Source organism: Aspergillus pseudodeflectus (assembly GCF_044049435.1).
Source record: "Aspergillus pseudodeflectus strain CBS 756.74 chromosome Unknown BJX68scaffold_57, whole genome shotgun sequence".
Classification (NCBI taxonomy): domain Eukaryota; kingdom Fungi; phylum Ascomycota; class Eurotiomycetes; order Eurotiales; family Aspergillaceae; genus Aspergillus; species Aspergillus pseudodeflectus.
This window is the reverse complement of record NW_027263833.1, coordinates 13,679-41,368: the sequence shown is the minus strand read 5'-3', so window position 1 is coordinate 41,368 and position 27,690 is coordinate 13,679. Positions and strand designations below refer to the sequence as shown.

The following is a 27,690-nucleotide window of genomic DNA, read 5'->3' as shown; positions in this document are numbered from 1 at the left end:
CATGCTTAGCGTCGTCAGCAGAATCACTTGAATAATGGTTTATTGTTCTGTACCGTAAGCTATTACCCCCGGCCCAGTTACGCCAGGAAATGCCAAAGGCTGTTTTTACTTGATACCCCAAAATTTAAACATGAAGAAAGCATCGCCAGCGTGGGAATGGAAGCAGAAAAAAGGTATGAGGAAAAGAAGAAGTGATGTTGTACAGACGGCAGTGAGCCCCTCATCGCACGGAGACGCCGGACCGGTTGGTAAACATACGAGCCGAAATATTCATCGCCGCCAGCTCTTGGAACAAAAGCTTGGCTGCATACGGAATATGCACCTGAGAGATTCGGTGCTTGTTGTTGCACAGTCGACACTCGAAAAGTCCCTTCTTCAGTTTCCTGCCACATGGGGTTACTGCGTTAGCTCAAATCCTGGCCAAATTTTCACGACGACGAATCCACGAATCAAAAGGCTAGGGGTCAACTTACGCGATGGGGGTCATCAGCCCGCAGTCATCACAAATGTGGACACGGAATGGGTCGGAGACGTCGAATAATCTCTCCTTGAGGAAGGCGCTCGCACCGTGGGCAATCATACAGTCGCGCTCCATCTCTCCGAATCGAAGACCACCGTCACGGGCACGACCTTCTACAGGCTGACGAGTCAAAATCTGCGTCGGGCCGCGCGCACGAGCGTGAATCTTGTCGTCTACCATGTGTCGCAGACGCTGGTAGTATGTGGGCCCCAAGAAGACCTGTGCGACCAGCTTGCGTCCGGTGTGGCCATTGTACATCACCTCGAAGCCACGGGACTGGTAGCCGTGTTCACGGAGAAGACGGGATACCGAGTCCACAGTGACATCCGTAAATGGAGTGGCGTCTCCCTCGAAACCACGCAGCGCAGACACCTTACTGAGCTGACACTCGATCAAGTGGGCAATGGTCATACGAGACGGAATGGCGTGGGGGTTGATGATAAGATCGGGTGTAACACCCTCGCGAGTGAAGGGCATATCTTCCTGGCGATAGGTAATACCAATTGTACCCTTTTGGCCGTGACGCGAGGCAAACTTGTCGCCAATCTGCGGGATCTTGGTCGTCCTCATGCGCACTTTTACAAACTTCAGGTCATCGTTGCTGGTCGACACCAACACCTGGTCGACGATACCATTTTCCGTGCTACGGAGTGGTGTCGACACGTCCAGCTTGGTGTGGGCCTTGGTGCGCTGACCGAGCTCCTCTGCATCCGGAGCGAGAGGAGCAGTCTTACCGATGATGATATCCTCTCCCGAGACACGAACACCGGGTGCGATGATACCGTCTTCGTCGAGTTTGTCGTACGTGCCCTTTCGCATGCCAATTGTGTCGGATCGCATCGGCTTTTCGAAACGCTCAACAACAGTAAGACCAACCATCTTCTCGCTGTCTGTGTATGTACGGTAGAATAGACTGCGGAAAAGACCACGATCGATACTGCTCTGGTTCATAATGACGGAATCTTCCTGGTTGTATCCCGAGTAACAGGCGATAGCCACAATCGCATTCTGACCGGCAGGCAATTCACGGAACCGCAGGAACTCCATCGAGCGCGTTGTCGCCAATGGCTTCTGAGGATAGTAAAGAATATTCGCCATGGTCTCCATGCGCTGGTCAAAGTTGGTCAAGAACACACCCATAGCCTGTTTACCCATAGCAGACTGATATGTGTTACGAGGCGACTGGTTGTGATCTGGGAAGGGAATGATACTGGCGCAAACACCAAGAATCATACTGGGGTGGATCTCGCAATGCGTCCAGGTGTGCGCGCGCTGGCTCAGAATGGACCGCACGCGCTTGTTCTTGTCGTGCTCCTCTTCAGGAAGCGCGTATCCCGCTTGAAGCTGTTTTGAGATCTCCAGATCCTCTGGCGTCATGACAATCATGATTGTCTCCTCTTCTTCCGCATCCACGTACTCAACAACTCCTGACTTGACTAGTCCGTCCCATCCGAAGTATCGCTCGCGGCGGTCTTCTGGATCAAGATCCGGTGGGAGATCCTTGTCCTGCTCCAACTTGCGAATATGCTCCTTGTTCAGGACTAGGTTACCGCAGTTCTCGCTCTTCGGATCGTTATCGATGACATAGAGTGGTCGGCAAACACGGCCAGCATCGGTGAAGATCTTGAATTCACGCTCACGAATATCCCGGATAAGACTGACTTCGTGGGAGATCATGTTCCGTCGGCGCAGAGAGAGCATAGTATTGACGAGATGCGCGGGATCGCGGTGAACACCAACCCAGACGCCGTTCACAAACACCTTGGTTGCATTTGGGGTAACTTGAGGCTCGAATTCCTCAAGAACTTCCATGTTTCGTTGGATCATAAAGTCAATGATGGGCTCGCTGGGAGTACCGACAGTGATGTAGCACATGAGAGCCAAGTTCTTGACCAAACCACAAGCCTGACCTTCCGGTGTTTCTGCAGGACATACCAAGCCCCAGTGAGTGTTGTGTAGCTGGCGGGGTTTAGCGATCTTGCCGTCACGGCCAATTGGTGTATTCGTTCGCCGAAGATGTGAAAGTGTAGAAGCATATGTATAACGACTGAGCACTTGCGACACACCAGCCTTGGCGCTAGCTGCCTTTTTCTGCTCGCCCCAGTTACCAGTGGCGAGGGCATACTTCAGACCACCTGTCAAGGTGCTGGCCTTGATACCAATGTTTAGGTAAATTTCTCTGTTTGTTTCCACACAGCGCTGCACGTAGCGCTGAAGATCGCGTGTGACTCTAGTAAACAGGACACGGAAAAGGTTGGCGAGCAAAGGACCGGCAAGGTCGAGACGCTTCTTTCCGAAATGATCACGATCATCGACATCACGACGTCCAAGAGCGCATTGAAGAAGTCTATGCACCATGTAGCCCAGGAAAAACGCCTTGCGGGTCTCGCTGCCCTCACTTTGAGAAATGTGAGGCAGCAGCTCCTTTTGCATAATCTCACGGGCATATCTCACACGGCGCTCGTGATTCATGCTGGACTGAGAAGAACCTCGCTTGGCGATAAAGTCCAGAGCAACCTCACGGTCCTGAATAACAAACCCCTCTTCAATACAGGGCTTCAACATCTCGAGCATGGGGGTATCATTTCGGTCGTAACAAATGTGGTTGAGAATATCTTCATCAGACACAACACCGAGCGCACGGAATACAACGACAATCGGAATGTCGGTCTTGACATATGGGAGAGTCGATCTAATGGTAGGACCAAAACCGCCCTTGGCACTATCACCCCTCGCAAACAGCTTAAGGGCCAATTGTGAAAGCAACCTTGAGCCCTTCTCAACAGCACTGCGGATCTCGGCAACATAGGGCGTTGGACTCGGGGGAGCTTTCTTGAAGACCTGGACCGTGTTTCCTGCACTGCGCTCCTGGGCAATCAAGACCTTTTCGCTTCCGTTGATGATGAAATAACCACCAGAGTCGTACGGGCATTCGTTCCAGTTGTAAAGGGCCTGCTCACTCAAGTCTTTGAGGATACAGTACTTGGACTTGAGCATGATGGGCATCTTTCCAATGAAGACAGTTTCCTCTTTGGCCTGGTCAGCGGGCAACTCCTTTTGCTCCCATGAAAGATAAGTTCCCTGCGCCTTTCGGTCTTCGTTCGAATCCATCATATCGTCTTCATCGCGATCAGCAACAAGACGCTCTCGTCCCTCCATGATTCTCTTTGTGATACCGAGGTACAGCGGGCTGGCGTATGTAAGGTTGCGTAGACGAGCCTCCTGCGGCAACATGATTGTAGTTGCTCCATCACCTTCAGTGACAGAGGGCCGAGATAGCATGACGGTTCCGAATTTGAGTTCGTATCGGCGGACAACGACGGGGTCGATTTCATCTTCGGCAGGAGGAAGGGTTTGATCGAGGGTCACCTGGCCCTGCTCCTCCACCAGCTCCTGCATGGTCGACGAGATGAATTCATCGAAGGAATCCAGCTGCTGCGAGACCAGTCCCTTGGTGTCAAAGAAAGAGGAGATCACGGTCCAACAATCCTCGGACGTAATCCCCTCATCCATATCATCGTAATACTCCTCATCGTAGGCATCGCCATAGTCAGCCATCTTGATGGTTACCGATTGGAAGATACTCGAGCGACAAACGGAAAGTCGAAGAGCGCAAAGGGCGCGACGCGCTCGGCGACAGAAATGGAACTGCTGGTCGTCTGGCTGCGAATGAAAGACCGAGCACCTCTAGCCAGAATTCCGAAGAACAAAGATTATCAGAGTCTGGGCAAGGCGGGAACCTCAAGTGGATGCGAAGAGATATCCCAGCCTGACAGAAGATGCTGGAGGAACACAAGAGATGTTGAATGTCTTCACTCTCAAGTCTCCGTCCATTCATTCAAGCCGCCACTAGCGGCCTTTGATGACTTGAGGAGGCAGGCGGTGAGAGGTGAAGGAAAGTGAAAATAAGTTTAGTCACGTGGAGAGACAAATTATGCCTCAGGCATCATTTTTGTTGCTATGGTGTATTGCATTTCTTTTCAAAATCCCACATATCTCACAAGACATGAGCTATAGCAAAGGATATCAAGGCGATCTTTGAATAGAGTCGCTTTCCGACCCTGTCTATCCAGTACTGATAAGGCATGAAGTGTATCAGGCGACATTACAGAGGATCGCCATCTCCGATGCAAACCAAGTTTTCAAGGCGAATGCCGGACGACAAGTCCGGTGGAAGAACTGTCATCATAATTTGATTTGTCCCTTGAGAAAGCTGATATGTCCATTATCCGTCGTATCTGTAGCTTTACTGGACGGTGGCATGAGGGATTCCGCAAGTCTGGATAGACGGACATTCGAGTGGTATAATAGGTGTTTATGAGATTGGAGGGGTCTCTTAATCGTGAATAATATACACATCGTGGTTATAATACATTTATATACTAGAACGGCTCCGATATCAGTACTTGTGACCTCGCTGTCCAGGCAGGGAGAAGATTCACTTACCAGTCGAATCCCTTAGGCTATGGTCATGTCCCCTGGTCCAAATTCGACTGCCCTGCGCTTGATATTTGTGAGTCTATACTCGGGGAGACTTTCTGTATCTTTCGGTATTCCTCTTCAAGCGCCTTCTGCATCGCAAAGTCCGCCTGTCGTTCTAATCGAATGCGCTGTTTCTCCATATCTCGCTCAACTCCTTTATGCATAGACTAGTAAACACAGCTCATCAGTTTAAAGATTTCTAGCGAAGCAAGCTGGAGTTTCTAACATACCATTTTTTCCTGCTCTTGAGCCCAATGGACAAAATAGACAATACCAGCAGTAGCTAAGCCGGTGGCAGCCAGTGTCAACTTCGAAGCTCGGGACATATTGCAATTGAATTAGTGCGCCGAGTGAGCAAGGAGTGAAGGGGATAAATCTTCAAGAAGGCTAAACTGTCATCTCGAGGAAGCATCTATCTGGTGATGGCGGTGAGGCGGGCAGAACCTCGACCGCCCAGGGGAACAGCCATCCGTATTGCGGAGATGGCGTAGACGCCGCATCAGAAGCATCATTCGTCATTTCTGAGCTTCACGCTTTTGCCTTGTCATATTTACTCTTGGGACTTTGATACAACAAGGATCTGGGATAATTAATTTGTCAACATGGTCAGTTCTTGATTCCGGTCACAACTGACCCTGGTTATGCTAACGCTCTTATAGTCCGCTCAGAACTCCGCAGGCATTCAGACCCTTCTCGATGTTAGTCAAACTGAGTTGGTAGAGACACTAAATGCACAAGTTGACTTGTATTGTCTAGGCCGAGAGGGAGGCTCAAAAGATTGTCCAGCAAGGTACGTTACCTTGATGATCCCCGCAGCTTCGCAGCTATTGCTGATGTGTCGCATTGTATAGCTAGAGAATGTATGGGATAGCCTTCACTTATCGTATCCACGACTTATTAACGCCGTTAACAGACCGTACGAAGCGGATAAGGGACGCCAAGTCAGAGGCGCAGAAGGAAATCGAAGAATACAGGAAGCAGAAGGAGGAAGAATTCAAGAAGTTTGAGGGAGAGGTGAGACTTGCCTATCTTTCGCAGCAATCTGTGGTGGTATTTGTGTCTGTGAGCCCTAATGGCTAATGTTACGATTCCTTATCAGCACTCGAGCGGTTACAAGAAGGCCGAGGACGAGGCGAACAAGGAAGCTGAAGTGAAGATTGAGGAGATCAAGAAGGCTGGGAAGGAAAAGGGTCCGAAGGTCGTCGAGAAGCTGATCCACGCGCTAACTGATGTGACCCCCGAGCCATCGACGAAGATTGTTACCAAGGCATAGAAAGACAGGGCGTGAACTGGTTTCGTCCGCCGTTATGAGCAAGTCGATTTTTTTTGTTCTTTAGAGCCTGTGAATATAGTACCATTCTACAGTTTTGATACTGTATACCCTGGATGATTGTTTCCTCTACAAACTATCCTGGTTCCGCAGTTTATGGTGAGCTCCATTTGCTGCCTGAGCGTTGCGAGGCGAGGACGAATGACAAGCCAATGATAACCAAGAAACCTTTGGTCTCAGTCCTTTATACGTCCTAAACTTGTCTGGAACTTGCTAGGTAGTAGGTACTCTCTGAACAGATGTTGTCACATGCAAGGCAAGGTTTCTATAGAAACTGTTCGCCTCAGGCACCAACTACGCCATTGCGTCACTGTTTTTGATGTCGTCTGGATGAGCTTCAGCATCCGACGATTATCCTGCATCTGTTCTTGAGGGCAGACTTGAGATATGGGGATCGTACTTGGCAGCTCCCTTGCGAGAAATACCAGAAATGTCACTTCCTTCCTATATCAATCTCGGTTTCTTTGCCCAAATTGTTTCGTGCGACACTTCCGCTCCTCGCGCAGGAACAATTCACGCGTATCTGCCGACCCACGCCTGGAGGATTTTGGCAAAGTGATCAGAGACGAGTACGCTGTAGTTAGAGAGCACTATGGTCAGTCAAGGATTCCTTCTAATCAAGACCTATAATTGACCGACTCCGCGGACAGATACTCCGAAGCATCCCATCATCCTCGCACATGGGTTGCTCGGATTTGCCGAACTGCGACTCGCCGGGCCCTTGCTTCCTGGAGTCCAGTACTGGCGTGGCATCAAAGAAGCTTTGTCGATGAAAGGCATTGAGGTTCATACTGCGACTGTGCCTCCCTCGGCTTCGATTGAAATGCGGGCTGAGGTTTTGGAAAAAACTATTGCAGCTACCGCTCGAGGGAAAGAGGTCAATATAGTGGCGTATGTTGATAAACTTCTCCCCCAGTTTCTAAAAGCTCTCTCTAACGCCGTGCAGTCATAGCATGGTATGTTGCCAAATCATCTTAGGACTCCCATATACTTATGGTGGCCTTAGGGGTGAGATAACATCACGAACCGCACAAAATGCTTTTTGCAATGTGTTAATCGCCTTGAAAGCGGACTTGACTCTCGGTATATGATCTCACGTCTAAAACCGAAGGACTTCAAAGTTCTATCTTTGACAACTATCGCAACTCCGCACCGAGGTCCGTGGCCGTCCGCGTCTTCGGAAGACTTTGCTGACTATCAACAGGCTCGGCAGTGGCTGACTATGTTTTAGGACAGATAGGCGGTGCGCTTGAATCACTGTGGGATCTTGGGTCGTTAGACTGATACGTTTCTCCCCCAGATGACCGGCTAACCCAGCTTTATTATCTCCTCGAGAAGATCCAAATTGAGTCGGGGGCATTCTCTCAGCTGACACGTGAGTATATGGGGAATACATTCAACCCCAACACGCCAGATGTCGGCGATGTCCGGTAGGTCTCCGCCCAGTGGTTCTCGGCCATAGGGCTGATATTGCAGATACTTTTCCTATGGGGCGGTAATGCAGCCAAGACTTTGGTCAGTTTTTCGCCTATCCCACCGGCTCCTTGACCAAGTAGAAGGCTACAATGATGGACTGGTTAGTGTAGCGAGCAGCAAGTGGGGAGGAGAAGACGGGTACAAGGGTACACTCATGGGCGTGAGTCACTTGGACCTCATCAATTGGAGCAACCGGCTGAAGTGGCTCGCGGGCGAGCTCACCGGGCAGAAACCAAAGTCAGGATCCTCGTTTAGCCTGCCAGCATGTCAACTTACACAAGGCTAATGTTTTATACATAGGTTCAATGCCGTTGCCTTCTACTTGGACATCGCTGGTACGTGTCAATTCTGCTTGCGTCATCCTGCGCGCTTCGCGAGCAAGGCTAATCCGCAGTTCCCCCAGACATGCTTGCCAAGGAAGGTCTCTGAAGAAGGGTTGTAAATAGAGCTTGTAGACTTAGAAATTAAGAATCTTGATGCCTAGAAGCCCTACCGGGGTTTTTTCGGCTAGGTACATATCCGGTTTAAAGCGGCGCCAAGGGAATGCATTTGAACGACATCATACTTTCTCCAATTCGCCCTTGTCTCAGTACTCGTGTGGTCGAGCAGTTCCTGAAGGGGTGACTGGCCAAACGAGAATGCGATCAAAGGTGGCGGTGCATAGCGAAGCGTCAAGTGGCTTAGCCCCAGGTTCCAGATCCATCATTGGACTCGCTGGAAGGCAGCCAGAATACTCAGGAGGTCGGTATCTCGTGGAGCTGTATTAAATGGTGATGGAATGCACTTTCCAGGGGTGAAATATAGCAACGTGGTGCCCGAGAATCTGTCAATTGCTGTTCCTCTTCTCGGTTCCTTTTCTCGGGAAGAGTCCCTCTGATCGCCTCCCGAAAACGCCGAGCGCTTTCTGCCCCACGGCTTCCTTTCTGTTCCTCAGCCTTAACGTCATTTTCATCTCTCCGTATATTCTCTGTAGTTCGTTCCCGAATTACCGTCCGATTTTCTTCTTCCGCTGCTTCCGTGTACTCCAGACCTCTCGTAGCACGGTATCTGGAGCTTCCGAGAGTTAGCAGCAGCTTGTGGCTTGGGGGAAAAGACCGCATCGGCCATCTTCCTGTCCCCCACGGCTTCCCCAAATAATCCGGAGAAGTGCCCGTCATGTCTGTGACCATCCACCTGGACCGACCGCATGCACATTTTACCAACCTCGACTTCATTTCTGGAAAGGTGATCCTTAATCTACCTTCGGAAACCTCAGTAGCGGGTATTCAAGTCAAATTAGAGGCAGAGAGTCGCACGCGTCTCTCTGGGCCTCGATACCCACATAATGAGCACTCTGATAAAAAGCGCACCGAGCTTGAGGTCCACAAGGTACGTTTCCTCCTTGATTTTGCTTATGGCGAGAAAAATATGTTGACTTTTTGGATACAGCTCCTGTACAAAGTGATGGATTTGTTTCCTGACCCAACTCTGGTCAGCAATCAATCAAACCCTACTACTTCATGGACATTTCCTCCCGGGATATCTGAGTACCCCTTCCAATTCAAGGTATTCACCTTTCTTTCCGTTCTGCCCTGTTCATAGGCTAATATATCTCCAGTTTCCGTTCAATAATACATGCAATCTACACAATAGCATCTCCACGAATCTCAGTATCACCGGTCTCAAAGTCGAAATGGCCAAGCAGGCCAATAGGCATGTCAAGAAGACTCTTCCCCCGTCTCTATCTGGCTTTCCTAGAATGGCCGAGATCAAGTACTATGTCAAGGCTACCGTTGTTCGCCCACAGTTCTATAAAGAAAATCTAAGAGCAGTAGGTAGCACCTTGCCCTCAGTCTGAATCCTGGTTCCTGACTATGCTCTTCCCAGATTACCAACCTAACATTTCTTCCAATCGAGCCGCCGAGGACCGGTAACCCAAAGGAAGAGACGTACGCAAGACGCCAACATCAGTTCCATAGCGGGCCAACCCCATCACCCAAAAGCCTGTTTCACAAAGTTTCTGCCCCTTCGTTGAAGGATTCTGCTAGTAGCTCTCTTCGTGTTTCCGCCGACCTCCGATTACCAAACCCGTCTATTCTCACCTGCAATGAACCCGTGCCTATGCGTGTGCTTGTTAGAAAGCTGTCTGAATCGTACGAGACACTTTTTCTGCAGATGCTGCAGGTTGAGTTGATTTGCTACACCCGGATTCAGGCCCATGATTTGCAACGGACAGAGAGCACCACCTGGCTTATTTTCAGCCGTAGCAACATGGGGGTACCTCTTGGCAGAGGAGGTGATCCTGCAGGTACCGAGTGGATGCTTGATGATAACATGTGGAATCGTTTGCCTATACCTCCATCGGTTTCGCCCTCTTTCCAGACTTGCAATATTTCGAGGAACTATGAGCTTGAAGTGCGGGTCGGTTTGGCTCACGGTACGGTGGGAAATATGAAAGTATGTGTTCACTCCAATTGTATTTTTGGTGGAAAGAGCTAATTCAGCCCACAGCCTCAGCTCATCATTATTCCCTTGAGGGTGCCTGTACGGGTCTACTCGGGAATTACTCCCCCAGCCGCACTCCTGGAGGCCATGGCTGCTAAACCACAAATCAAGCCGATGGCCCCGGTTCATACCCCCAGTTGGCCGCGTGAGGGCGAGGACGATACTGATCGCCCCCCAATGCCCCCAAGACCACAGGCCCCTCCTACCATGAATCCTGATGAAGCCTTTGACGATGCTCCTCCAAGTTATGAGGACGCGATGGCTGAATCCCTCAGTCCAGTGGATGGCCCTCGTCGCGAGTATTACCCACCAGAAGCCTCGTCCACTAGGTCTTCCAATGAATCAGGAGCTGATCCAAGGACTTCAGCCGGGAATAATCCCAAGTCGACTTCCATGCTTTACAGCAATCAGTCGGCCAATTCGTCGTCGGAATCTTTCGATATGCTCCCATCGACTCCGCCAGAATCCCGGTCCGGATCACCCGTCGGGTCCCTTGTCGCCCGCCAACAAAGTGTACTCAAAATCCACAAACACCCATTTCCGCAGGAAGAGAGTCCCCCGCAATACCAACTTGTCGCTGAAGATCAATCTTCATCCCATGCGCAGGAGACACGAAGACCATCCCGCCCTATGAATCTTGGAGTACCGAACAGAAAGCCAGTGCCTAGTCCAAGCCGGGCCAACGGTCACTCAGAGCCGAGAACCGGGTATCAATGACCTATTCGTCCTATCTCACAAGTCAGAGCAAGAAGCGCGCTTTACTCTGCTTGATGGGATTATTACAAAATTGCATAGATTAGGAGTTATTGGATTTTCGCAAGGGCATTCTACTTTATCATCCAGCGCGCCACCTGATACCAGTCTATTTCCAGCCGATTATAGTTGTTCTAATAATTATTGGCCAATCTGAATTCTTCAAATGCCGTTCTGCTAGTCGCATAGTCAACTTTTCTCCTCGTCTTGAGGCTGCGTCAACCAGTGCAATATGACAAGGTGTGTAGTTGGTCATTCCCAGATAGTCAAGAGGCCCATTTTTGTGGATCAACTTTCAAGCAAGCTAACATTTGCCCTGTACCAGTGTACAGCGACACCCTCGGTCGTTGATTGGCCCTGGTTGGAATGATCCTCAAGGAACCGCTCTTGGGATATCTTGCGTCCGTAGTACAGGTCATGCGCATTATGATGCACCGGACTCGACAATTCTACACTGCCGTGACAGTGACAGGTCGAAGTTTGAATATATTGTTTCGCTACTCGTGAGCTATGGCTGAGAGGCTATTAATATCGGCTCTTCATCTATAAAGCAACATATATATACTTGTCGAATATACCACCAGCTCACCATAAAATCTACCTACCCAGCCCAGCAGCTGGCAGATTAGTCGACGCAAAATTACCGCAGGCAAACAGTTTGTGAAAGAGACCTGCAGCTGCTCGTGGAAGGCGCCAAAGACTGGAAAAAGAAAAAGGTTGAGGACCACCGTGGGGTTGCCTCAAAACGGCGCCGATCAAAACAATGTGAGCGGTGAAGAACCTTCGTCACAAAGAGAAGCGCCTTCGGCGCTTTTCTCAACCTTCGCAACCTCGTGCCTCTTACATACTCACATACTCTCCATGATTATGCGTGCTGTTTCCGATTCTTAGCGATCGCTTTAGCGGGCCGGTTTTCTGCATTCTAGATTTGGCGTTGGTCTGCTTTCCTCCGTCGTGCTTTCCCTCGAAGATCTGTTACTGTTCGCCTCCACCGAAAAATCCCAATTATTCCGCGACAACTACACGGGCCGTCAACTCTTCTGAACCTCCAAGCTGTGTCGGTCTCACTGCTAGACTAGAAACGTCGGCACTGCATCATTTCACATTCCAAGCATGCGGCTCCACCTCACCATCCAGCGTCACGGCCTGCCCGTGACGCGCATTCTCTGGACGACGTCACCCCCGTCGCTATTCGGACATAATCATGCGAGCTCCTCGTCCATGATCCCTGCTACCTCCTCTGCTGTCACGTCGTCGCGCGTTCCCAATGCGTTATATGCAAATGGAGGATACACGGTTGCGCATTTGCTGGAGGATGTGAACGAAGTCATTCCGCTCGAAACCGAACCCCGACTATTCGAGGATGAATCAAGTGGACAATGGGGCTTGGAAGACTATGTGGTCGAAGTGGGCGGCTCAGAGTGTTTGCATTTTATGGAGGTGGATGGCTTGCTGAGGGAAGGTGATGAGGTCTTGATACGGGCACTACAAATATCGGATCTGAGAGCGCGTCGCCTCTCTGGCAGACACCAGATCTCAATGGATGGGAAACATCTTATCGATGGGGTGCCGTTTGGGAAGCCGTTCCTCAAAAGGCCTACGTCGTCGCGGCCGGCTATCACGATTCCGCCGAGGAAGAAGAGACGCACCGCGCTTTCGATTTGGGGCAGCGGAAGTAGCTACGAAGAGGAGGATACCGAGTGGGCACCGCCTCAGCAAATATCGACGGGAAAGGAGCTATCCCTGCTTAATCCTGCCAGTGGGCTTGAGAAGGAAGACGATGACGATGAGGACGAGTACGAGGATGCTTACCGGGATGATTATGAGGATTACCACGAGCCGAACGAAGATGGCGACGGAACTGTTATTCGGCACAACATCGACAGAACACCAGAAGGTGCGGAAGATGATCATCAGGGGTCCGACGGCGTGGTCGAAGATCTCAGCCAGGAATTGCAGGATCTCAAAAAAGACATGGAGGCGCCGTTGGTACCAGAGGATGGGAATGCTACCAAGAGGGGAAAGTCTCGCAGTCAGTCATTGCGCTCACGTCTAAGTACACTGCAAGCCGTTCCGAGAAAGAGCTCTCTTTCGCGTCCCTCTATGAGAAGATCATCTGACGCTTCACGGAGGGACTCCAAAAGTGTCACATTTGATCAACAGAAACAGGACTCACCGAAGGTCAACGTAGAAACAGCGCTTGCTAGGGCTGGGTCCACCTCGGAGGAGCCTGAAGATGTTATGTCTAGTGAGAGTGGTAGCAGCAGCTCCGCGAGTGATTCCGTCGTGTCGGAATCAAGTGACGAGGAGGAGGAGGAGGAGGAGATAGACTTGTCTTCAGCCTCGTCTTCGGTATCAGAAGCCGCATCAGAATCATCATCCGAGTCAAACTCTGATTCTTCATCCGAGAGTTCGCCATCTGAATCTGAATCCGAATCAGAGGCAGAATCCGAAGCTGATTCGGAAAAGGAAGATGTCGCCGACACTAGCAATATCCTGAAACCAACCCACAACATGAATCCGCCTGGTGCAGGATCACTACGAACTCGAAAGTCTAATCAACGGTGCAAATTACGGCGAAGGCTCACGAAACTCAAGGAATTGGGCATACTTGATAAAGGAGCCGATTTTGCCGCTCTTCGACAGTGGGAGGCTGAACACGGTGACTCCTTTTATGTACCTGGAGCAGCCATCGATCTCAAAGCGAAGGCGCAGGAGGAGTTTGAGGCAAAACGCCAGAAGCTACTCCTTGACCTGGAGTCAGGTGGTGTCGATATAACCCCCTACTCCGAAAAGGAGAATGTCACCCCGACCCCCGTTGAGCACGATGTGTCAGAGATACCTGAAGATCATGATGAACAATATGAGACTGCAAATGACACCAACGAGGCTAGCCCGGAGGTGCCCCAGCGCCGGACATTGGATGTCGCTAGCACGCGGCGGCTCCTTTTCGGCTCCCTTGGTGTCAGGGCTCCTCGCTCTAAGGAGGAAGAAGAGGCCACTCGAAGGAAGCTGGCGGGAAAGGCTCAGAAATTCATTCCTCAAAAGGCAACACAAAATGTCCCTGAAGACCATGAAACCGAGTCTGAAGTGGACTGGCGTGAGAAGTTAATACTCGGGGCAACTGAGTGTTTTTACGACGACATTGAACTGAGTACTCCGCCATTTCCGTTTGAACAGCGGTGGGACCCAGAAGCAACAGAGCTCATCAGACAACGAAAGCAAAGGGGAAAGAAAAGGAAAAGGAGGCAACAGATCCAGGAATATGATGAGGAAGAGAATACTGGATATGACTATTATGGCGAGGAAGACACGCAGTTGAACTACGACGACTCTGAGTTCCCTGAGGCTCAGATCGATGACAAAGTCGAAAGTGAGCAGGCAGCTTTCAAGTCGGTCGAAAGCACCATAGACGATCTCCCAGCGCTACCAAGTGATACTAGTGGTCTGGCGGGTGTCACTGTACAGGAGATGAAACCAGGTCTTGTATTCGCCTTCAAGCAGCTCGACGTGTCAAGAGCTACAAACTGGCAGCCTACTGTATCTGAGTTTCGAGTTGCAGTTGTCACCGACGTCTTCGACAACAACATACTCGGTATTCGACTTGCAAAACCATACCGAAGGGAGCCCAAAACCGACGATGATGAGGGTCCGTTCCAGTACAGTGGCTTCGAGATGCCCGGCATGGACGATGAAGAGGGGGAGGATGACGGATTCCGTGAGGTGCCATTCGACGACCTCATCGACCCGAAGCTGCTCCGCGCTGCGCCGACTGCAGATGCTGGAGATCAAGATACCGCCAGCATATCAGTGAAATAAATTTCCCTTTTATTCCTCGATTTGTCTGGCGGCCAAACACTTACCCGACCAAGACTTCCTGCAGGCGAAGAACCACCTGCGCCAGAGCCGAGTCAGTCTGCGGTCGATGATGCCGTCCTAGTTTCTGAACACGGGGAAGACCAGTTGGCAGCAATCAGCAGCCAGAAACCGTCTTCTCCTATAATTGACCGTATTTCCACTTCTAATTTTGTCACGCACCCCGATAGCCCTGTTCAATCACCACGATTTGAAGGATTCGAGCCTGCTAGTTCGCCTCCAAGCTCTCCCGCGAGCGGTCCCTCTTTAGCAGCGAGTTCAAACAAAAGGCACGATGAGGATGCGGAACAAAGGGCTCCTTCAACACCTAAAGAAAAGCATGGGAATGAGCAGTCTGAGCTGCCCTCGACTTGCCCTCCCAATGCAGATGATCACGATCAGCAAGAATCAGGCTTGACTGATCAACTCCAACCGATCAGCACCCCCAGCGACATGGGCTCCTTCAACCGGGTACTGGACTATTTGGCCAGCCAAGATCCATCCTCTCCGATAGGAAACTCTGTCAAAAGTGAAAGGAAAGGGAGTCCTTACAAGCCGACCCCGGAAATCAGCTCTCCAACGGTACCTACTCCATTCTACGATGTCGACAAACTCGAGGAGCGTCGCCGGCTTGCTCGCATTGGGGCGCAAAGCGACCGCAAAATTGGGCGTGCATCGAGTAAGCGGCAGCCACTCAAGGTCGAAGTTCCCTCATCCCCAGAATTCGCGCGCAAATCCTCTCGCAAATCCTCCCCTTCTACGCAGGATCCATCATTGGCTAGTGTGGTCCCAGATAGCGTTCAGCCGCCGGCGAGGAACGAGTCTCCGCCAGTGTCACAGGTGTCCGAGCATTTCATTGATTTGACCCAGTCCAGCCCTCCCGTATCTCCCGCTGGGAGCGACGAGGACTATGCAAAGACTCACCGGCTTCCGCGAGGGCCAGGCTGGGTGTCAAAGAACTTTCCGCGCAGGCAGACCAGACAGTCGTCTCAATCGAGTAGGATGGTCCAAACATTGGATACAGGGAGCATCAGCCCGCCCCGACGAAGGCGAAGGCGAAAGTCATGATATTGAAATGTATGACTAGTGTATATCAGCTGCTACTGCTACGTGTGAATATATTTTCTTGCTTGATTCAAGGTGATTGTTGGAGTCATGTGATGGCACAGATGGTGTGGTTAGAAAAGCGTGGTCGTTGATTGGCGAAGAACTCGGGAGAGCTGCATAACAATGTCGTCATTTCTCCAGATCTGAACAGCTCAAGTCGAGATCCTGAGGTTGACATGACGCATTGAAGACTGTGAATGTGAAGGAGCAATTCAGGTTATCCAGAAGCTGTCGCTGCTGGTCGGCGAAAGTCCTCCTGTTAAATGACCTCCTAACCACCGTCTCCCAAATGCTGTTGTGACTGAGCTTTTTCCTTGCATACCCCAATTTCCTTTCCCAATCGTCGAGACTTATGCATGTGCCCCTCTTCCCTCTCTCTCTCCCCTCCCGCCAGAAACTCATCCGTTGGCCTCGTTCTTTCTGTCCGTCAGCGCTACTCTCGACCACTCGCCTTTCCCGCCCATCCTTAGTCACCCACTGTCGGTGTGGTTGTCGCAATTCCTCCCCCTGTTCCTGTTCCTGCTGCGTACATCCCTCCACCGCTTCTTCGTCCCAGTCTCGACCGCTGGTGACCTGGCTATCATCTTCTCCCTCATCCCAAGTATATCATACACGCGATCAGATTAGACCTTTCTCATCAACGACGCCCTGTACATTCTCTCGCACTCCCGCAGCAATGGCCAAGGAATATAAGCTCAAAGATATCACGTCCTTGTCGGGCATCAAAGACTTCGACAAACTCGAGGCCGAGGTGGAGGGTGTGCAGGATGGAAAGGTCTTGCTTGTCAAGTACGACGACAAGGTTCATGCAATTAGCCCTAAGTGCACCCACTATGGCGCGCCCTTAAAGCTCGGAGTGGTTTCTCCAGAAGGCAGGATAACTTGCCCATGGCACGGAGGTAAGCAGCTCTCCAAGGAAGAGAGTGTGTATGTGCCTACAGTATTCTAATGCGTCCTTAGCATGCTTCAACATCAAGAGTGGAGATATCGAAGATGCGCCTGCCCCTGCCGCGCTGAATACATTTGACCTGGTGGAGAAGGATGGCGCTGTTTACATCCGCGGTACAGAGTCCGCTATCAAGTCAGGCCAGAGGCTGTCAGAGCATAAATGCAGTGCTTCCGGCCCCGGAGGCTTGGTTATCATTGGAGGGTAAGTGCTGGCAAAGCTTGTTCATATGCGCATAGCTGACGTTCTCGCTCAGTGGATCCGGTACCCTGGGTGTAGTGCTGGCCATTCGCGAACTGGGATACAATGGAGCCATTACGATAATTACTCGCGAGCCTAGCCTCATAATCGACCGCACCAAGCTGTCTAAAGCTCTTATTCCAGACCCAGAGAAGATCCAATGGCGCTCGCCTGAGTGGTACAGGGAAGTCGGCATTGAGACTGTCTCGGACGAGGTCACGGCTGTCGATTTCAGCCAGAAGACTGTTGTCACTCGCTCTGGCAAGACATTCCCTTACACCAAGCTCGTTCTGGCAACGGGTGGTGTACCGCGTAGCCTCCCAGTGGAGGGCTTTCAGCTTCTTGAAAACATCTTCAAGCTCCGCACAGTCACAGATGTGCAACACATCCTCAATGCAGTCGGCGAGGAGAAGAAGAAGAATATCATAATCATCGGCAGCTCATTCATTGGCATGGAAGTCGGCAACGCTTTGGCCAAGGACAATGAAGTCACAATCGTCGGCCAGGAACAAGCACCCCTCGAGCGCGTCATGGGCGCCCAAGTTGGCCGCATCTTCCAGCGGAACCTCGAAAAATCCGGCGTCAAGTTCAATCTTTCCGCCGGCGTCGCAAAGGCAACGCCCTCCAACGAAGAAGCCCGCAAGGTCGGCGCCGTCCACCTTCAAGACGGCACCGTCCTCCCCGCCGACCTCGTCATCCTGGGTGTCGGCGTCCGCCCCGCAACCGACTTCCTCAGCGGTAACCCCGCTGTCACTCTAGAGAAAGACGGCTCCATCAAGACAGACGAACACTTCGCCGTCCCCAACCTCAACAACGACGTCTTCGCCATTGGCGACATCGCCACGTACCCCTACCACGGGCCCGGTACAGACCCAGAGAAGGGCGCATACACCCGCATCGAGCACTGGAACGTCGCGCAAAACGCTGGCCGCAGCGTCGCATCAACAATCGTGCAGTCCCTCAACAATAAATCCTCTTCACTCCAGAACATCAAGCCCAAGGTTTTCATCCCCATATTCTGGTCCGCCCTGGGCTCACAGCTGCGGTACTGCGGGAATACGCCGAACGGGTGGGACGATCTGATTTTGCAGGGAGAGCCGGATGAGGGCAAGTTTGTGGCGTTTTATACCAAGGGCGATACGGTCGTTGCTGTTGCGACGATGGGCATGGATCCTGTTATGGCTAAGTGTGCGGAGTTGATGCGCAGGAAGAATATGCCGTCTAAGAAGGAGATTCAGGGGGGTGTGGATGTTTTGAGTGTTGATGTGCCAAAGGGGGTTAGGATTTAGATAGATGCTGGAAGGTAGTTGTAATGTTGGGTTTGACTAATGAATATGACTTTGACGTTCTCATACTTTTTGCATGATCATACGACGTAAGAAGACGGCTTTGTGTAGTTCTGAAATTTTTGACGAAACTAATGGCTCTATGCACTGTACTAAAATGAATGAACTGCAGCGGTATTAAACAACAGTGAAGCATTTTTATCCAGGTAACGCCGAACATGGACATAAACATCAAGATGAACTAGAGAGCAACATACCAGCATATCTCTATGTGCTGGCATCTCAATCTCACTGCATCTACCGCTGCTTCTTTCCCTTCCCCTTCCCCTTCACCGGCTTCTTACTTGGGCTATCAAGCTCGATATCAACAACCTCATTCTCCTCCTCCGGAGCGGCCAGACCCCCCGACATCGCCAAGATAGGAATCGTCGTCATCGTCGTCTTCCGCGCCGCACTCAGCGGGGCAATGATCCCGTTTTTCTCATCCTCGAGGACCTTGGCTTCCTCCTCGGGTGAGAGCATCGTCCCCTCTATGCTCAAGAATCCGCGATCCCGCTCGCTACCGGGGATGATGTCGATGTCGACGACGCGGAACTTCACGGTCCCGCGCACGCGGTGGCCCGAGATGGATTGGAAATGGCCTTCAAGGGATTCGTCAGAAATGTCGAATGCGCCCTGTTGGTCCTGGGCGGTGACGTCGCCCTCTCCTTCTCCTTCTTCGCCTGTCGTTGGAGCGGTGGTGTCTAGCGAGTCATATGAGAAAGGATTTGCGTCTGAGGCGAGGGAGACTGGATTAAAGTGTTCCTTTTCAGGATCGAAGGGTGAGGAGGTACTCTCTTCGTCGTCTTCGTCTGACGAGGTAGGCGCAGAGGATGTGGGTTTTGATGAATCCTGCATTTCATCCTCCTCTCCTGGTGGGATCCATTTCCAAGTCGGTGGGAGGCGCTTGCGCTCGATACCCACGGAGAAGAGGTTCAGCAAGACTGCGCCGAGGAATCCCTCGGATTGAACGTTGACCCAGCCCTCGAGGAGCTGGCCGCGCTGCGGGCGGAAGACGAGGAATGTCGCGGTCAGGTAGACGTACATGACGCCGTACTCTCCGGCCGTGGCGGCGAGAGTTAGTGGTTGTGGGTTTAGGTCTGCGGGGGAGGATGTCGAGGATGCGGATGGAGGGTGGCTTGAGATCGACGCATTGGAGTAGGCGAGGATAATCCCCTGGAGAGGAGGGTAGTATGTGAGGAGGAGAGGAGAGAGGTGTTCTGCCAGGAGAGAAGCGAGCGCATGTGTAGGCGAGATGGAGATGGGCGAGAGTGGCAGGTATAGCGTTGCGGTGGTGAGGGAATATGGGGAGTCGGGAATCACTGAAGCTGACTCTTGTTGCGCTGGTTGCGTGATAGCGGAAGGTGTGCTCTTGCCTTTGCTCTTGGAGGACTTGTCCTTCTTCTTGCTCTTCTTCTCGGCGTCGTCGGCTTTTTCATGCTTGCGCTTCTTTTTTGATGGAGAGGAGGTTTCGTCTTTGTGCTTGTGCTTGCGCTTGCGTTCCTTTTCTGACTCTAAAGGGCCCGTGAAGGCAGGATTGGAGTCGATCTCCATTTCGTCGACTGCCATTGTTCCCGAGGCGCAGTGTCAGAGTTGCTGGTTTCGTGAAGCTTTTTTTTTCTTTTACCTTTGTAATTCTTCGGCAGAGAAACAGGTCTGGAAGGCGGTGGGACAGGCGGGTGGACACAAACTGGACAAACAACCGGCGGCATGGGATTAAAGACCGCGGCATCTCCAGAGGACATATCTCACCTGAGGCTTTGTTCAGGGGTAATTGCTTCTAGGCTGTATCGTCTGAAACCTCACGAATACCATGATGAGAGAGTGAACCTGTCAACATCACCATGGCCATATTGTCGTTGATTGGTTGGTATACTCTTCCCAAGGTGAGCCGGCACCCCCAGGTCCAAACACAATACTCACACGATAGTCAACAGTATGCGACGAATCTAGTCCTGTATGTCTACTACGGTCTCACTATTCGCGCCGGTGACCCAAAGCCCCAACCGGGCACGCCGCGATATAACCGGGACCGTCGGAGGATTTTCGTCGCAATCGTGACCACCTACCTCCTCTATAACCTCTTTGAGGTCTACCAGAAAATACAGACAGAGGGGGATTTCTACCAAGCCCTGGGAGTGTCTCCTTTGTCCGATGAAAGAGCAATCAAGACACGGTTTCGCCGGTTGGCTGCCCAGCACCACCCAGACAAGCTTGGTGCTGGGAGTTCGAGCGATTACTTCGTGTATTTGAAGCAAGCTCAGGATACGCTGACCGACCCGGTGAAGCGATATGCCTACAACATGTGGGGATCCAGGATCCTCGACTGGGGAAAGATTGACACGAAGCATGGCTATTTTCTAGCTGGGTTGATGAAGTCTGTACCCGGATATCTTGTCTCGTTCTGGATGCTTTTGCTCTTGAATTATACCTGGTGGTCTGATTGGGGTCGCTACGTAAGTTTCAACCCGGATACCGTGTGAGCATCGCTGACTGATTGTACAGTGGCGCTTCTTCACGTTTGCGGCTCTTTTCACGTTGAACCTAGTCTTGATTAGCCATCAGGGCCCCGTGTTCTTCTCGTCCACTGTCTTTCTGCTGCCCTGGCAGATAGTGAAGATGGCAGAGACTCTCTCACTAAGTCTACACATTTTCATCTCGCAAATTGCACCGCCGGGAGCAAAGGATGCGGGGTCACCCGATTGTCTAAACCCGCAGACAATACAACGCCTCGGACAGCTCCTGCAGCTCAGCCGCGCAACGGATACTGAAGCGACACGGCTTCTTCAGCTCGGGTTCGCGCCGTTCCAAGGGGATCGCGAGAGCGTGGCAACCCTGCGAAAGGGCATGAAGGAGGGCTTAGTCCTGAGCAGTGTCCGTGCGAGTCCCGGGGTGCAGAAAGCTGTGAAGGAAGTAGTTGAGCGTAAGAAGCTAGAGAGAAAGGATAATTGAATAGTCGTAGCTGCCAGTCACATGTCTATATATAGCATTGTCGGTCGGTGTTGACTTCTTTCCTGTGCCTATACAGAAATCCCTCTTGAGAGTATTGTGATCACGGGAAACCGAGGAATCGGCGAGTAAAATAATCGAGGTTGCGCCGTAACCGTGCCTTAGCATGAAGATGCCATACCATCCTGCTCCTTGGGGAACAGAACGTGGTTGGGTCATTATGTCCGGTCCGGTATAGCTTACATGGTCTCATTCCAGTCAAGATTTAATATTATCGCGCATATTCTCATTCAATCCCTGCACTCTTGGAGGCGAGCGAGGGATCAAGCCTGCGTGGCGAGCCGATCGGGTGTTAATTCTTGGTTCATCGTTAGTATATTCCGTAGCGCAAGCAATTGCTGGTGATTGCAAATGGCCTCGTTAATTCGTTCCGAGTCCCGGGGGCGAAATGCCCAATGGCTCCGTCCGGATAATCACACCAACACTAACCAGCCACATGATGCGTGGTGGTGAAATGCAGGATGACCAGCCAGGGTATGTGTGATCTATCCAGCACGAAGATCAGGTGTGACAAAGTACAGTGCAGTCGAGCCCTCTGCATGTTGCCCTTTCTGGGGCTGAGCTTGCTTGGGACCGTAAAACGGAGAAAACTCGACCTGCGCCAGTAGTGACGGAATCGGTGGAAACTGCCGATGGCTGCGAAATTTGTGTTCAGAAAATCAAACCTGGTTGAGGCGGGACTCGACTGGGCGATCCATTACTGGTGATAGGAGCGAATGCCTGAGAATGGCGAGATTACTTTTCAGTAGACTATGGCGACGCGTCGGAACCCACGACGTCGGACGGACGCGGATGCTCTCATTCAAAAGCCGAAGAAGACTTTTCCGTTCCCTAGAAAGGTGACAGATTCAATGGGCGTGAAATAGGAGGCTGCTTCTCCGTGCTCCGTAAGAATCTGACAACATAAATAGGACGGTCCTTGGCAGTTATCCTCGTCTTTGGTACAGATTACGGGAGCAGGCTATGAACTTGAAAGATGAGATGTTTGGTTAATAACGGTACCGAGTTGATACCGTAATAAATGCTTTTTCTCCGTAGTCAAAGAGCACAGAGTATACTTCGGTACGCGTAATGACACAGAGCGTAAGCAAAGCACAGATCAGTTTCCTGGACTCACCTCTTCTCTCCTGGACCGACCGAAAGTCTGCTGTTCCCTAGACGAGAGAGAGAAACACACACAACTCGCCCAACAATGAAACCACACGGCGCCTCGACATCCCCATCCCTTCCATCACCTCTCCGCCCTTCCGTTTCCCTCCTTTCTTCTTCCCCCATCCCCTTTCATCCCCCCTCTTCATCTTCATCGTCACCTTCACTATCCACATCTCACCCCCGGACTATGTCACCTCTGCCTCACGTTTGCCTTGACAAGCCTTTCCAAACTTTCGCCTCGCCCTGACTTCAGCTTGGCCGCCACGTTTGATTCTAAGCAACCCCCAAATCCCGGATCAATTTCACCTGGACACCTACTGCTCACCACATCGATCAACACCATCACCTAAATCGGACACTGCCACCTCATTGTCCTTTAGCCTCGAACGCCTTTTCTTCCTTTCCCTCCTAGTCGACCGGATTTTGCGACCGAAAGGACAAAGCGAGGGAAGGAAAAAAGAAATTACAGAATCCCAAGAAACCATCAACGGGATTGGCGTTTTCGTCGCGACCATCAGACGAAACCATGTCCTCGAACTCCCGCTCCAATGGTCGCTCTAATGGCACCGCAACCTCCAAGCTGGTCGTCGTCCTTAGGCTCTCATCAGGTCTTCTGAGGAAGTTCGCGCCTGTGCCAGACACAAAGGACAAGAGGAGGAAGAGCAGCACAGCGGCGGCCATCGCCAGCAACAAGACCACCGAAGCCGCTGGCTCCCCTCTCAAAAAGGAGGAGGTTCCCTCCTCGCCCTCATTATCCGCCGCGGACCCGGCACCCGCTGCGTCCTCCGTGGACAATGCATCCGATGCTGCTTCTACACCCGCCGCTGCTCCCTCAGCGACCGATCGTCGAAAGGGTCTTCCCGGCCCAAAGCCTGGTGCGAAGAGAGGTCTCAACGCCACCCCAGACAGCAACCTCAAGCCGAGGGGGAAGCCCGGCCCTAAGAAGAGGCCTAGGCTGTAAGTCCACATCATTCTTCTTTCAGTTTTGTACACGCTGGAGCTAACGTTTCTCTTATAGTGAGGATGGCACCGCGGAGAATGTTAGATTGAGCACTACCCATCGGTTGGGACCCAAAGCCAACACAGGCGCGATTAATGCCGGACTTCGTGCTCTAGATCGGACTGGCGCCCCATGCCGCAAGTGGGAGCGTAAGCCCTTGCAGCTCAAGAGCTTTACTGGAATACAATGGCAGCTACCTTCCTGGCGCGCGCCCCGGGGCCAGAAACAGGGAACGAACGGTGACACGAAAGAAGGTGTTCTCGAGACTGGTGACAGCGACAGCAGAGCCAACCAAAGCGCAAGCGGCGTCCCCAGTGAAAAGAGCAACTCTGGTGACGGAGACCTCACGCCGGCTCCTCCCAGTATGGTCGAGGCATCGTCGCCTGCCCTCGCCATGGCCGCCTAGGCTGACATCTGACTAATCAGGCGTTTTTTCCCTCCTTCTTCTTGTATATTATTTCTTGATGTGTATTTCTTTTGGTGACTAGGGAGCGGATTGTTATCTCACGGTTGCTATCTCACGGTTGGCGTTGGTTCGGTTATTGGATGGTCACGCGAGCCTCTACTACAGCTACTATATTTCTCAATCCACGGGCATAATTCAACCGTTTGCTTTAAATCCTCTGCCCGAACCTCCGCTTGAACCTCCATCAAATCTCTTTCAAACCAGTTTCAACCCTCGTTCAGCTAACCCCCTCCATTAAACCTCCCTTAAACCTTCATTGATCCCTCATAAAACCCTCATAAACCCTCAATCAAAGCTCCATTAAACCAGCATCCTTGCTCGATGTCGATGACAGGCCTGTTGGAACTATGGATCTGACATTAGATAGTAGTAGTATAAATAGGAAGGTGTCCGGGCGGTTCTTCTCGGAAGGTATATATAGAAGCCGGACCGGATTTGTATGGATTACCTCTCCTGCGCTTGGGCTCTTCTGGGATACTGTCAAAGCGATGCAGTATAAGATGGAGTAATACTAGCAGTATTAAGACCCATATAGGTAGGATGGATGGTAATCTCCGGACTGCATTTCCCCTCAACCGGCTATGCTGCCGTAAGTTGAGGCCTTGACCTTCCCCCGCAGTTTCTCGTTGTTGGTCATGCCATCAACAACTCACGCTGTCCTTTTGCGTCTCTTCCCCCTTTTCTCCCTCGCCGTCGGTCAGTTTCTACGGCTACAACTAGTTCGTTGTGTTTATCTCTTTTGTCTCACGAGAGTCTCATTTTTACCTTCATTCCCGTTACACAAATAGTGATGTTTGCTCTCATCAGGAACGGGTTTCAGAGTTGCTTCAAGTTCCTATTGAGCAGCTGAACGGTCTTCGACTCCAATCATCTTATCATACTGCATACGGATAACCAAAGTATCTCCATTTTCTTTGGGTCACGGAGACAGTTTGCCTGTTACTCCACCTCCCCACCCCAATCATCGATAGCTTCCGGGACGGGACTACTCAAGATCGGGATCCAGAGAGAGAGGAATACGCTCGACTCCAGTAGCATATAGAAGCTACAGGAGAAATAATAGAAGAGAAAGTTTGATGACCGTCCTGCGGGGTTGACTGGAGTTCTGACGTCCAGTCGAGACCTCGAGACCGGCGCGTGAGAGGACATCTTCCAAGAGTACCCGCCTTGAGCCTGTTCCTCCACTGAACGTCAACGCCAGAATGACCGATACACCTTTTTCCCCTTCCGGTGGAGCTCCTCGAGCTCCTAACACCACGACATATCCTGCACCGAGCATCTCTTCCGTTCCCCGTCGCTCCTCTTACGCCTCCGTTCTCTCAGGAACTCCCGCTACTACCTCGACCCAAGCCAACACTCCGTTCTCGCACTCGAACTCGGTCTCCACTTCATCTTATCCCCCACCCTTTCACCCCGAAGCTCGCCTGTCTAGGCACTCGACCGCCGTGGATGCAGATATGCAGATGAACTCCTCCTGGAGGTCTTCCTCCGGGGACTCGCTCCCTCCATATTCCAGAAAGTTTGCGAGCTTTTCGGCGTTTGATCCCTTTTTCCAAAGCCCTGGCAGCTTCTCCGATTCCTCCTTCACGCCCTCCTACCTCCGCAACTCCCGATACATCTCCCGCCTCGATGCTGCCCGCCGCGCAAAATCTGCTCCCCAACGCGATGGAGCTTCGGTTGCTTCAATCCAGGGAAGCGCACCGCGAATCGCGCCTTCATACCGCGGAATGACGTATGATATCATTGACAGGGAACCCGCCGGTGACGACGACAATCCGATGCCGCTTCCCTCTCGATGGAATGACTCGGATAAATATCAAGGCCTGGAGCTTCCGAATGAAGGGTTGGAGATTCGATATACCGGACCGGTCAACAAGCAGGAGCATGAAGCTGCGGCGGTGCGAGCAGATCATCCCATGCCGCCGCAATGTGGCATTTACTACTTTGAGATTACTATACATTCTAAACCTAAGGAAGGGTAAGCTGGATGACAAAATTTCTTTATGTCCTGCTATATGCTGATAGGAACAGGATGATTGGAATAGGATTCTCGAGTAGCAAAGCGTCAGTCGAGCGGCTTCCGGGCTGGGAACAGGAATCATGGGCATACCACGGCGATGACGGCAAATCGTTCTTTGGCGAGAGCCAAGGGCAAGGGCGACAATATGGGCCGACTTTTGGCGTCAGTGATACTGTGGGATGCGGAGTAAACTTTTCGAGTGGCTGTGCCTTCTTCACAAAGAACGGTGTCTTTCTAGGTATGGGTTGAGTCTACAGAGGACAGACTATGGCGTTCTAACAACTCCAGGTAACGCGTTCCGGGAGCTGCGAAATCTGAAAGTTTATCCATCCGTGGGCATGAAGAAACAACCGCCGGTGCATTTATCCGTCAATTTCGGCAAACAACCATTTATGTTTGATATCGACGGCATGGTCAAGGTACGTAATGCGGGTGGGCTTGGTTATCAAGGTCTTCGGGACAACGGCTAATTCACCCAACAGAAAGAGAAAGCTGCCATTCATTCGGAAATCCGATTGACAAGCATCGCTAACATTCAACCCCCACTGGATGAATCTGCCTTCTTGCAGGAGTTGGTTGCGCAGTTTTTAGCCCATGATGGATACGTAGAGACTGCTCGAGCGTTTGCTGAAGAAGTTGCGGCCGAGTCGGCAGCACTGGAGAATGGCCGCCAGGCGCAGCTGAAAAAGTACGAAGTCGAAGAGGATCTGGAAGCGATCAACCGACAAAGTATGAAACACCCATTGTTCATTTGGTATATCTTACTAATTGATCTCAGAAATTCGCGCGGCTATTCTCGAGGGCGATATCGATAAAGCTCTAAAGTATACTAACGCCTATTACGCCAACGTTCTACAGCAATACCCCCACATACACTTCAAGCTACGGTGCCGAAAGTTTTTGGAGATGATGCGGCGTTCCACCGAGTTGTCGTCAGCAGCAAAGAAGGGAAAAGCTACCAACGGTCTCTCGGACAGCGCTGTTTTTGACGAAGAGATGGAGCTTGATGAACACATGCATGACCGCGACGGCTGGGAGGTTGATGGCATGGACATGGAAGAGAGCGAGACCGCAACCAAGTCCAACCAGCTGCTAACCGACGCAGTGCAGTATGGGCAGCAACTTCGAATGGACTACCCAAACGACGAGAACGGAGGGGACAAGAAGATGCTAGATGACATTTTCTCGCTTGTGGCTTACCCGGATCCCAAGCGCTCGGTGCATGGTCACTATCTGGATCCAGCTGGACGCGTTGCTGTTGCGGAAGAATTAAACTCGGCGATTTTAGGTAATGGTCACTATCCTCGCTGACGGCTCATAACTAACGTGTGTAGTGTCACTTGGCAAGTCATCAGCAGCGGCTCTGGAGCGGCTGTATCAACAAACAGAAGTATTAGTCAACGAGATCAGTGAAGAGGGAGGCGCTGGGGCGTTTATCAATGTGCGCAATGACTTTCTACAATGAGTTCTACTTCGAGTTGTTTTGCGGCGCGTCTGGATGGGATTGTGGTTCTATTCGTTGATA

The 27,690-nt window shown here is 51.5% G+C and overlaps 12 protein-coding genes across 12 annotated transcripts; 9 read left to right on the top strand and 3 right to left on the bottom strand.

The window, feature by feature from the left end:
* Nucleotides 1–23: 23 nt before the first annotated feature.
* On the bottom strand, nt 24–4,349 carry BJX68DRAFT_245478 (DNA-directed RNA polymerase II subunit RPB2). The gene is made up of 2 exons (XM_071041498.1): nt 474–4,349; nt 24–383 (listed from the first exon to the last, which is right to left on the bottom strand). Exons 1-2 carry the CDS (start codon nt 4,076–4,078, stop codon nt 221–223), a joined length of 3,768 nt encoding a protein of 1,255 aa, XP_070894570.1. The 5' UTR covers nt 4,079–4,349; the 3' UTR covers nt 24–220.
* A 134-nt stretch (nt 4,350–4,483) lies between these two features.
* On the bottom strand, nt 4,484–5,424 carry BJX68DRAFT_245476 (protein PET117). The gene is made up of 3 exons (XM_071041497.1): nt 5,233–5,424; nt 4,967–5,169; nt 4,484–4,902 (listed from the first exon to the last, which is right to left on the bottom strand). Exons 1-2 carry the CDS (start codon nt 5,326–5,328, stop codon nt 4,990–4,992), a joined length of 276 nt encoding a protein of 91 aa, XP_070894569.1. The 5' UTR covers nt 5,329–5,424; the 3' UTR covers nt 4,484–4,902; nt 4,967–4,989.
* A 180-nt stretch (nt 5,425–5,604) lies between these two features.
* Nucleotides 5,605–6,275, top strand: BJX68DRAFT_258079 (uncharacterized protein; the record flags this gene model as incomplete). Its single annotated transcript, XM_071043463.1, has 5 exons — nt 5,605–5,607; nt 5,662–5,700; nt 5,759–5,792; nt 5,916–6,016; nt 6,102–6,275. 5 exons carry the CDS (start codon nt 5,605–5,607, stop codon nt 6,273–6,275), a joined length of 351 nt encoding a protein of 116 aa, XP_070894568.1.
* A 444-nt stretch (nt 6,276–6,719) lies between these two features.
* On the top strand, nt 6,720–8,383 carry BJX68DRAFT_278620 (triglyceride lipase; the record flags this gene model as incomplete). Its single annotated transcript, XM_071048579.1, has 8 exons — nt 6,720–6,927; nt 6,983–7,223; nt 7,401–7,489; nt 7,537–7,575; nt 7,633–7,762; nt 7,809–8,045; nt 8,109–8,143; nt 8,212–8,383. The coding sequence occupies 8 exons, from the start codon at nt 6,720–6,722 to the stop codon at nt 8,235–8,237; spliced, it is 1,005 nt and encodes a 334-aa protein (XP_070894567.1). The 3' UTR covers nt 8,238–8,383.
* Nucleotides 8,384–8,387: 4 nt separating this feature from the next.
* BJX68DRAFT_245452 (arrestin (or S-antigen), N-terminal domain protein) lies at nt 8,388–11,243 on the top strand. The gene is made up of 5 exons (XM_071041496.1): nt 8,388–9,176; nt 9,237–9,353; nt 9,406–9,618; nt 9,675–10,244; nt 10,299–11,243. The coding sequence occupies exons 1-5, from the start codon at nt 8,964–8,966 to the stop codon at nt 11,007–11,009; spliced, it is 1,824 nt and encodes a 607-aa protein (XP_070894566.1). The 5' UTR covers nt 8,388–8,963; the 3' UTR covers nt 11,010–11,243.
* Nucleotides 11,244–12,065: 822 nt separating this feature from the next.
* On the top strand, nt 12,066–15,109 carry BJX68DRAFT_171827 (uncharacterized protein). The gene has a single exon (XM_071037063.1). The coding sequence runs from the start codon at nt 12,159–12,161 to the stop codon at nt 14,862–14,864; it is 2,706 nt and encodes a 901-aa protein (XP_070894565.1). The 5' UTR covers nt 12,066–12,158; the 3' UTR covers nt 14,865–15,109.
* Nucleotides 15,110–15,353: 244 nt separating this feature from the next.
* On the top strand, nt 15,354–15,968 carry BJX68DRAFT_271101 (uncharacterized protein; the record flags this gene model as incomplete). Its single annotated transcript, XM_071046873.1, has 1 exon — nt 15,354–15,968. The coding sequence occupies one exon, from the start codon at nt 15,354–15,356 to the stop codon at nt 15,966–15,968; it is 615 nt and encodes a 204-aa protein (XP_070894564.1).
* A 176-nt stretch (nt 15,969–16,144) lies between these two features.
* Nucleotides 16,145–18,543, top strand: nfr1 (putative AIF-like mitochondrial oxidoreductase (Nfrl)). The gene is made up of 3 exons (XM_071041495.1): nt 16,145–16,906; nt 16,968–17,157; nt 17,210–18,543. The coding sequence occupies exons 1-3, from the start codon at nt 16,360–16,362 to the stop codon at nt 18,480–18,482; spliced, it is 2,010 nt and encodes a 669-aa protein (XP_070894563.1). The 5' UTR covers nt 16,145–16,359; the 3' UTR covers nt 18,483–18,543.
* A 37-nt stretch (nt 18,544–18,580) lies between these two features.
* BJX68DRAFT_171806 (DNA-directed RNA polymerase I subunit RPA43) lies at nt 18,581–20,229 on the bottom strand. The gene has a single exon (XM_071037061.1). The coding sequence runs from the start codon at nt 20,085–20,087 to the stop codon at nt 18,777–18,779; it is 1,311 nt and encodes a 436-aa protein (XP_070894562.1). The 5' UTR covers nt 20,088–20,229; the 3' UTR covers nt 18,581–18,776.
* Nucleotide 20,230: 1 nt separating this feature from the next.
* Nucleotides 20,231–21,590, top strand: BJX68DRAFT_171807 (J domain-containing protein). The gene is made up of 3 exons (XM_071037062.1): nt 20,231–20,404; nt 20,456–20,974; nt 21,024–21,590. The coding sequence occupies exons 1-3, from the start codon at nt 20,363–20,365 to the stop codon at nt 21,468–21,470; spliced, it is 1,008 nt and encodes a 335-aa protein (XP_070894561.1). The 5' UTR covers nt 20,231–20,362; the 3' UTR covers nt 21,471–21,590.
* Nucleotides 21,591–23,205: 1,615 nt separating this feature from the next.
* Nucleotides 23,206–24,085, top strand: BJX68DRAFT_271097 (uncharacterized protein; the record flags this gene model as incomplete). The annotated part of the gene is made up of 2 exons (XM_071046872.1): nt 23,206–23,636; nt 23,698–24,085. 2 exons carry the CDS (start codon nt 23,206–23,208, stop codon nt 24,083–24,085), a joined length of 819 nt encoding a protein of 272 aa, XP_070894560.1.
* Nucleotides 24,086–25,347: 1,262 nt separating this feature from the next.
* On the top strand, nt 25,348–27,630 carry BJX68DRAFT_271096 (putative Ran-binding protein (RanBP10); the record flags this gene model as incomplete). Its single annotated transcript, XM_071046871.1, has 6 exons — nt 25,348–26,123; nt 26,177–26,403; nt 26,454–26,584; nt 26,648–26,894; nt 26,944–27,453; nt 27,500–27,630. The coding sequence occupies 6 exons, from the start codon at nt 25,348–25,350 to the stop codon at nt 27,628–27,630; spliced, it is 2,022 nt and encodes a 673-aa protein (XP_070894559.1).
* Between the last annotated feature and the right edge of the window lie 60 nt (nt 27,631–27,690).

Bases quoted from the DNA above. Each gene is read 5' to 3' on its own strand.
- BJX68DRAFT_245478 (XM_071041498.1), bottom strand. From the start codon at position 4,078: ATGGCTGACTATGGCGATGCCTACGATGAGGAGTATTACGATGATATG. The intron at 384-473 runs GTAAGTTGACCC...CCCATGTGGCAG, and splicing joins GGGCTGATGACCCCCATCGC to GAAACTGAAGAAGGGACTTT.
- BJX68DRAFT_245476 (XM_071041497.1), bottom strand. From the start codon at position 5,328: ATGTCCCGAGCTTCGAAGTTGACACTGGCTGCCACCGGCTTAGCTACT. The intron at 5,170-5,232 runs GTATGTTAGAAA...TGTGTTTACTAG, and splicing joins CTCAAGAGCAGGAAAAAATG to TCTATGCATAAAGGAGTTGA.
- BJX68DRAFT_245452 (XM_071041496.1), top strand. From the start codon at position 8,964: ATGTCTGTGACCATCCACCTGGACCGACCGCATGCACATTTTACCAAC. The intron at 9,177-9,236 runs GTACGTTTCCTC...TTTTGGATACAG, and splicing joins CCGAGCTTGAGGTCCACAAG to CTCCTGTACAAAGTGATGGA. The intron at 9,354-9,405 runs GTATTCACCTTT...ATATATCTCCAG, and splicing joins AGTACCCCTTCCAATTCAAG to TTTCCGTTCAATAATACATG.
- BJX68DRAFT_171827 (XM_071037063.1), top strand. From the start codon at position 12,159: ATGCGGCTCCACCTCACCATCCAGCGTCACGGCCTGCCCGTGACGCGC.
- nfr1 (XM_071041495.1), top strand. From the start codon at position 16,360: ATGCATGTGCCCCTCTTCCCTCTCTCTCTCCCCTCCCGCCAGAAACTC. The intron at 16,907-16,967 runs GTAAGCAGCTCT...ATGCGTCCTTAG, and splicing joins AACTTGCCCATGGCACGGAG to CATGCTTCAACATCAAGAGT. The intron at 17,158-17,209 runs GTAAGTGCTGGC...GTTCTCGCTCAG, and splicing joins GGCTTGGTTATCATTGGAGG to TGGATCCGGTACCCTGGGTG.
- BJX68DRAFT_171806 (XM_071037061.1), bottom strand. From the start codon at position 20,087: ATGGCAGTCGACGAAATGGAGATCGACTCCAATCCTGCCTTCACGGGC.
- BJX68DRAFT_171807 (XM_071037062.1), top strand. From the start codon at position 20,363: ATGGCCATATTGTCGTTGATTGGTTGGTATACTCTTCCCAAG. The intron at 20,405-20,455 runs GTGAGCCGGCAC...GATAGTCAACAG, and splicing joins GTTGGTATACTCTTCCCAAG to TATGCGACGAATCTAGTCCT. The intron at 20,975-21,023 runs GTAAGTTTCAAC...CTGATTGTACAG, and splicing joins GGTCTGATTGGGGTCGCTAC to TGGCGCTTCTTCACGTTTGC.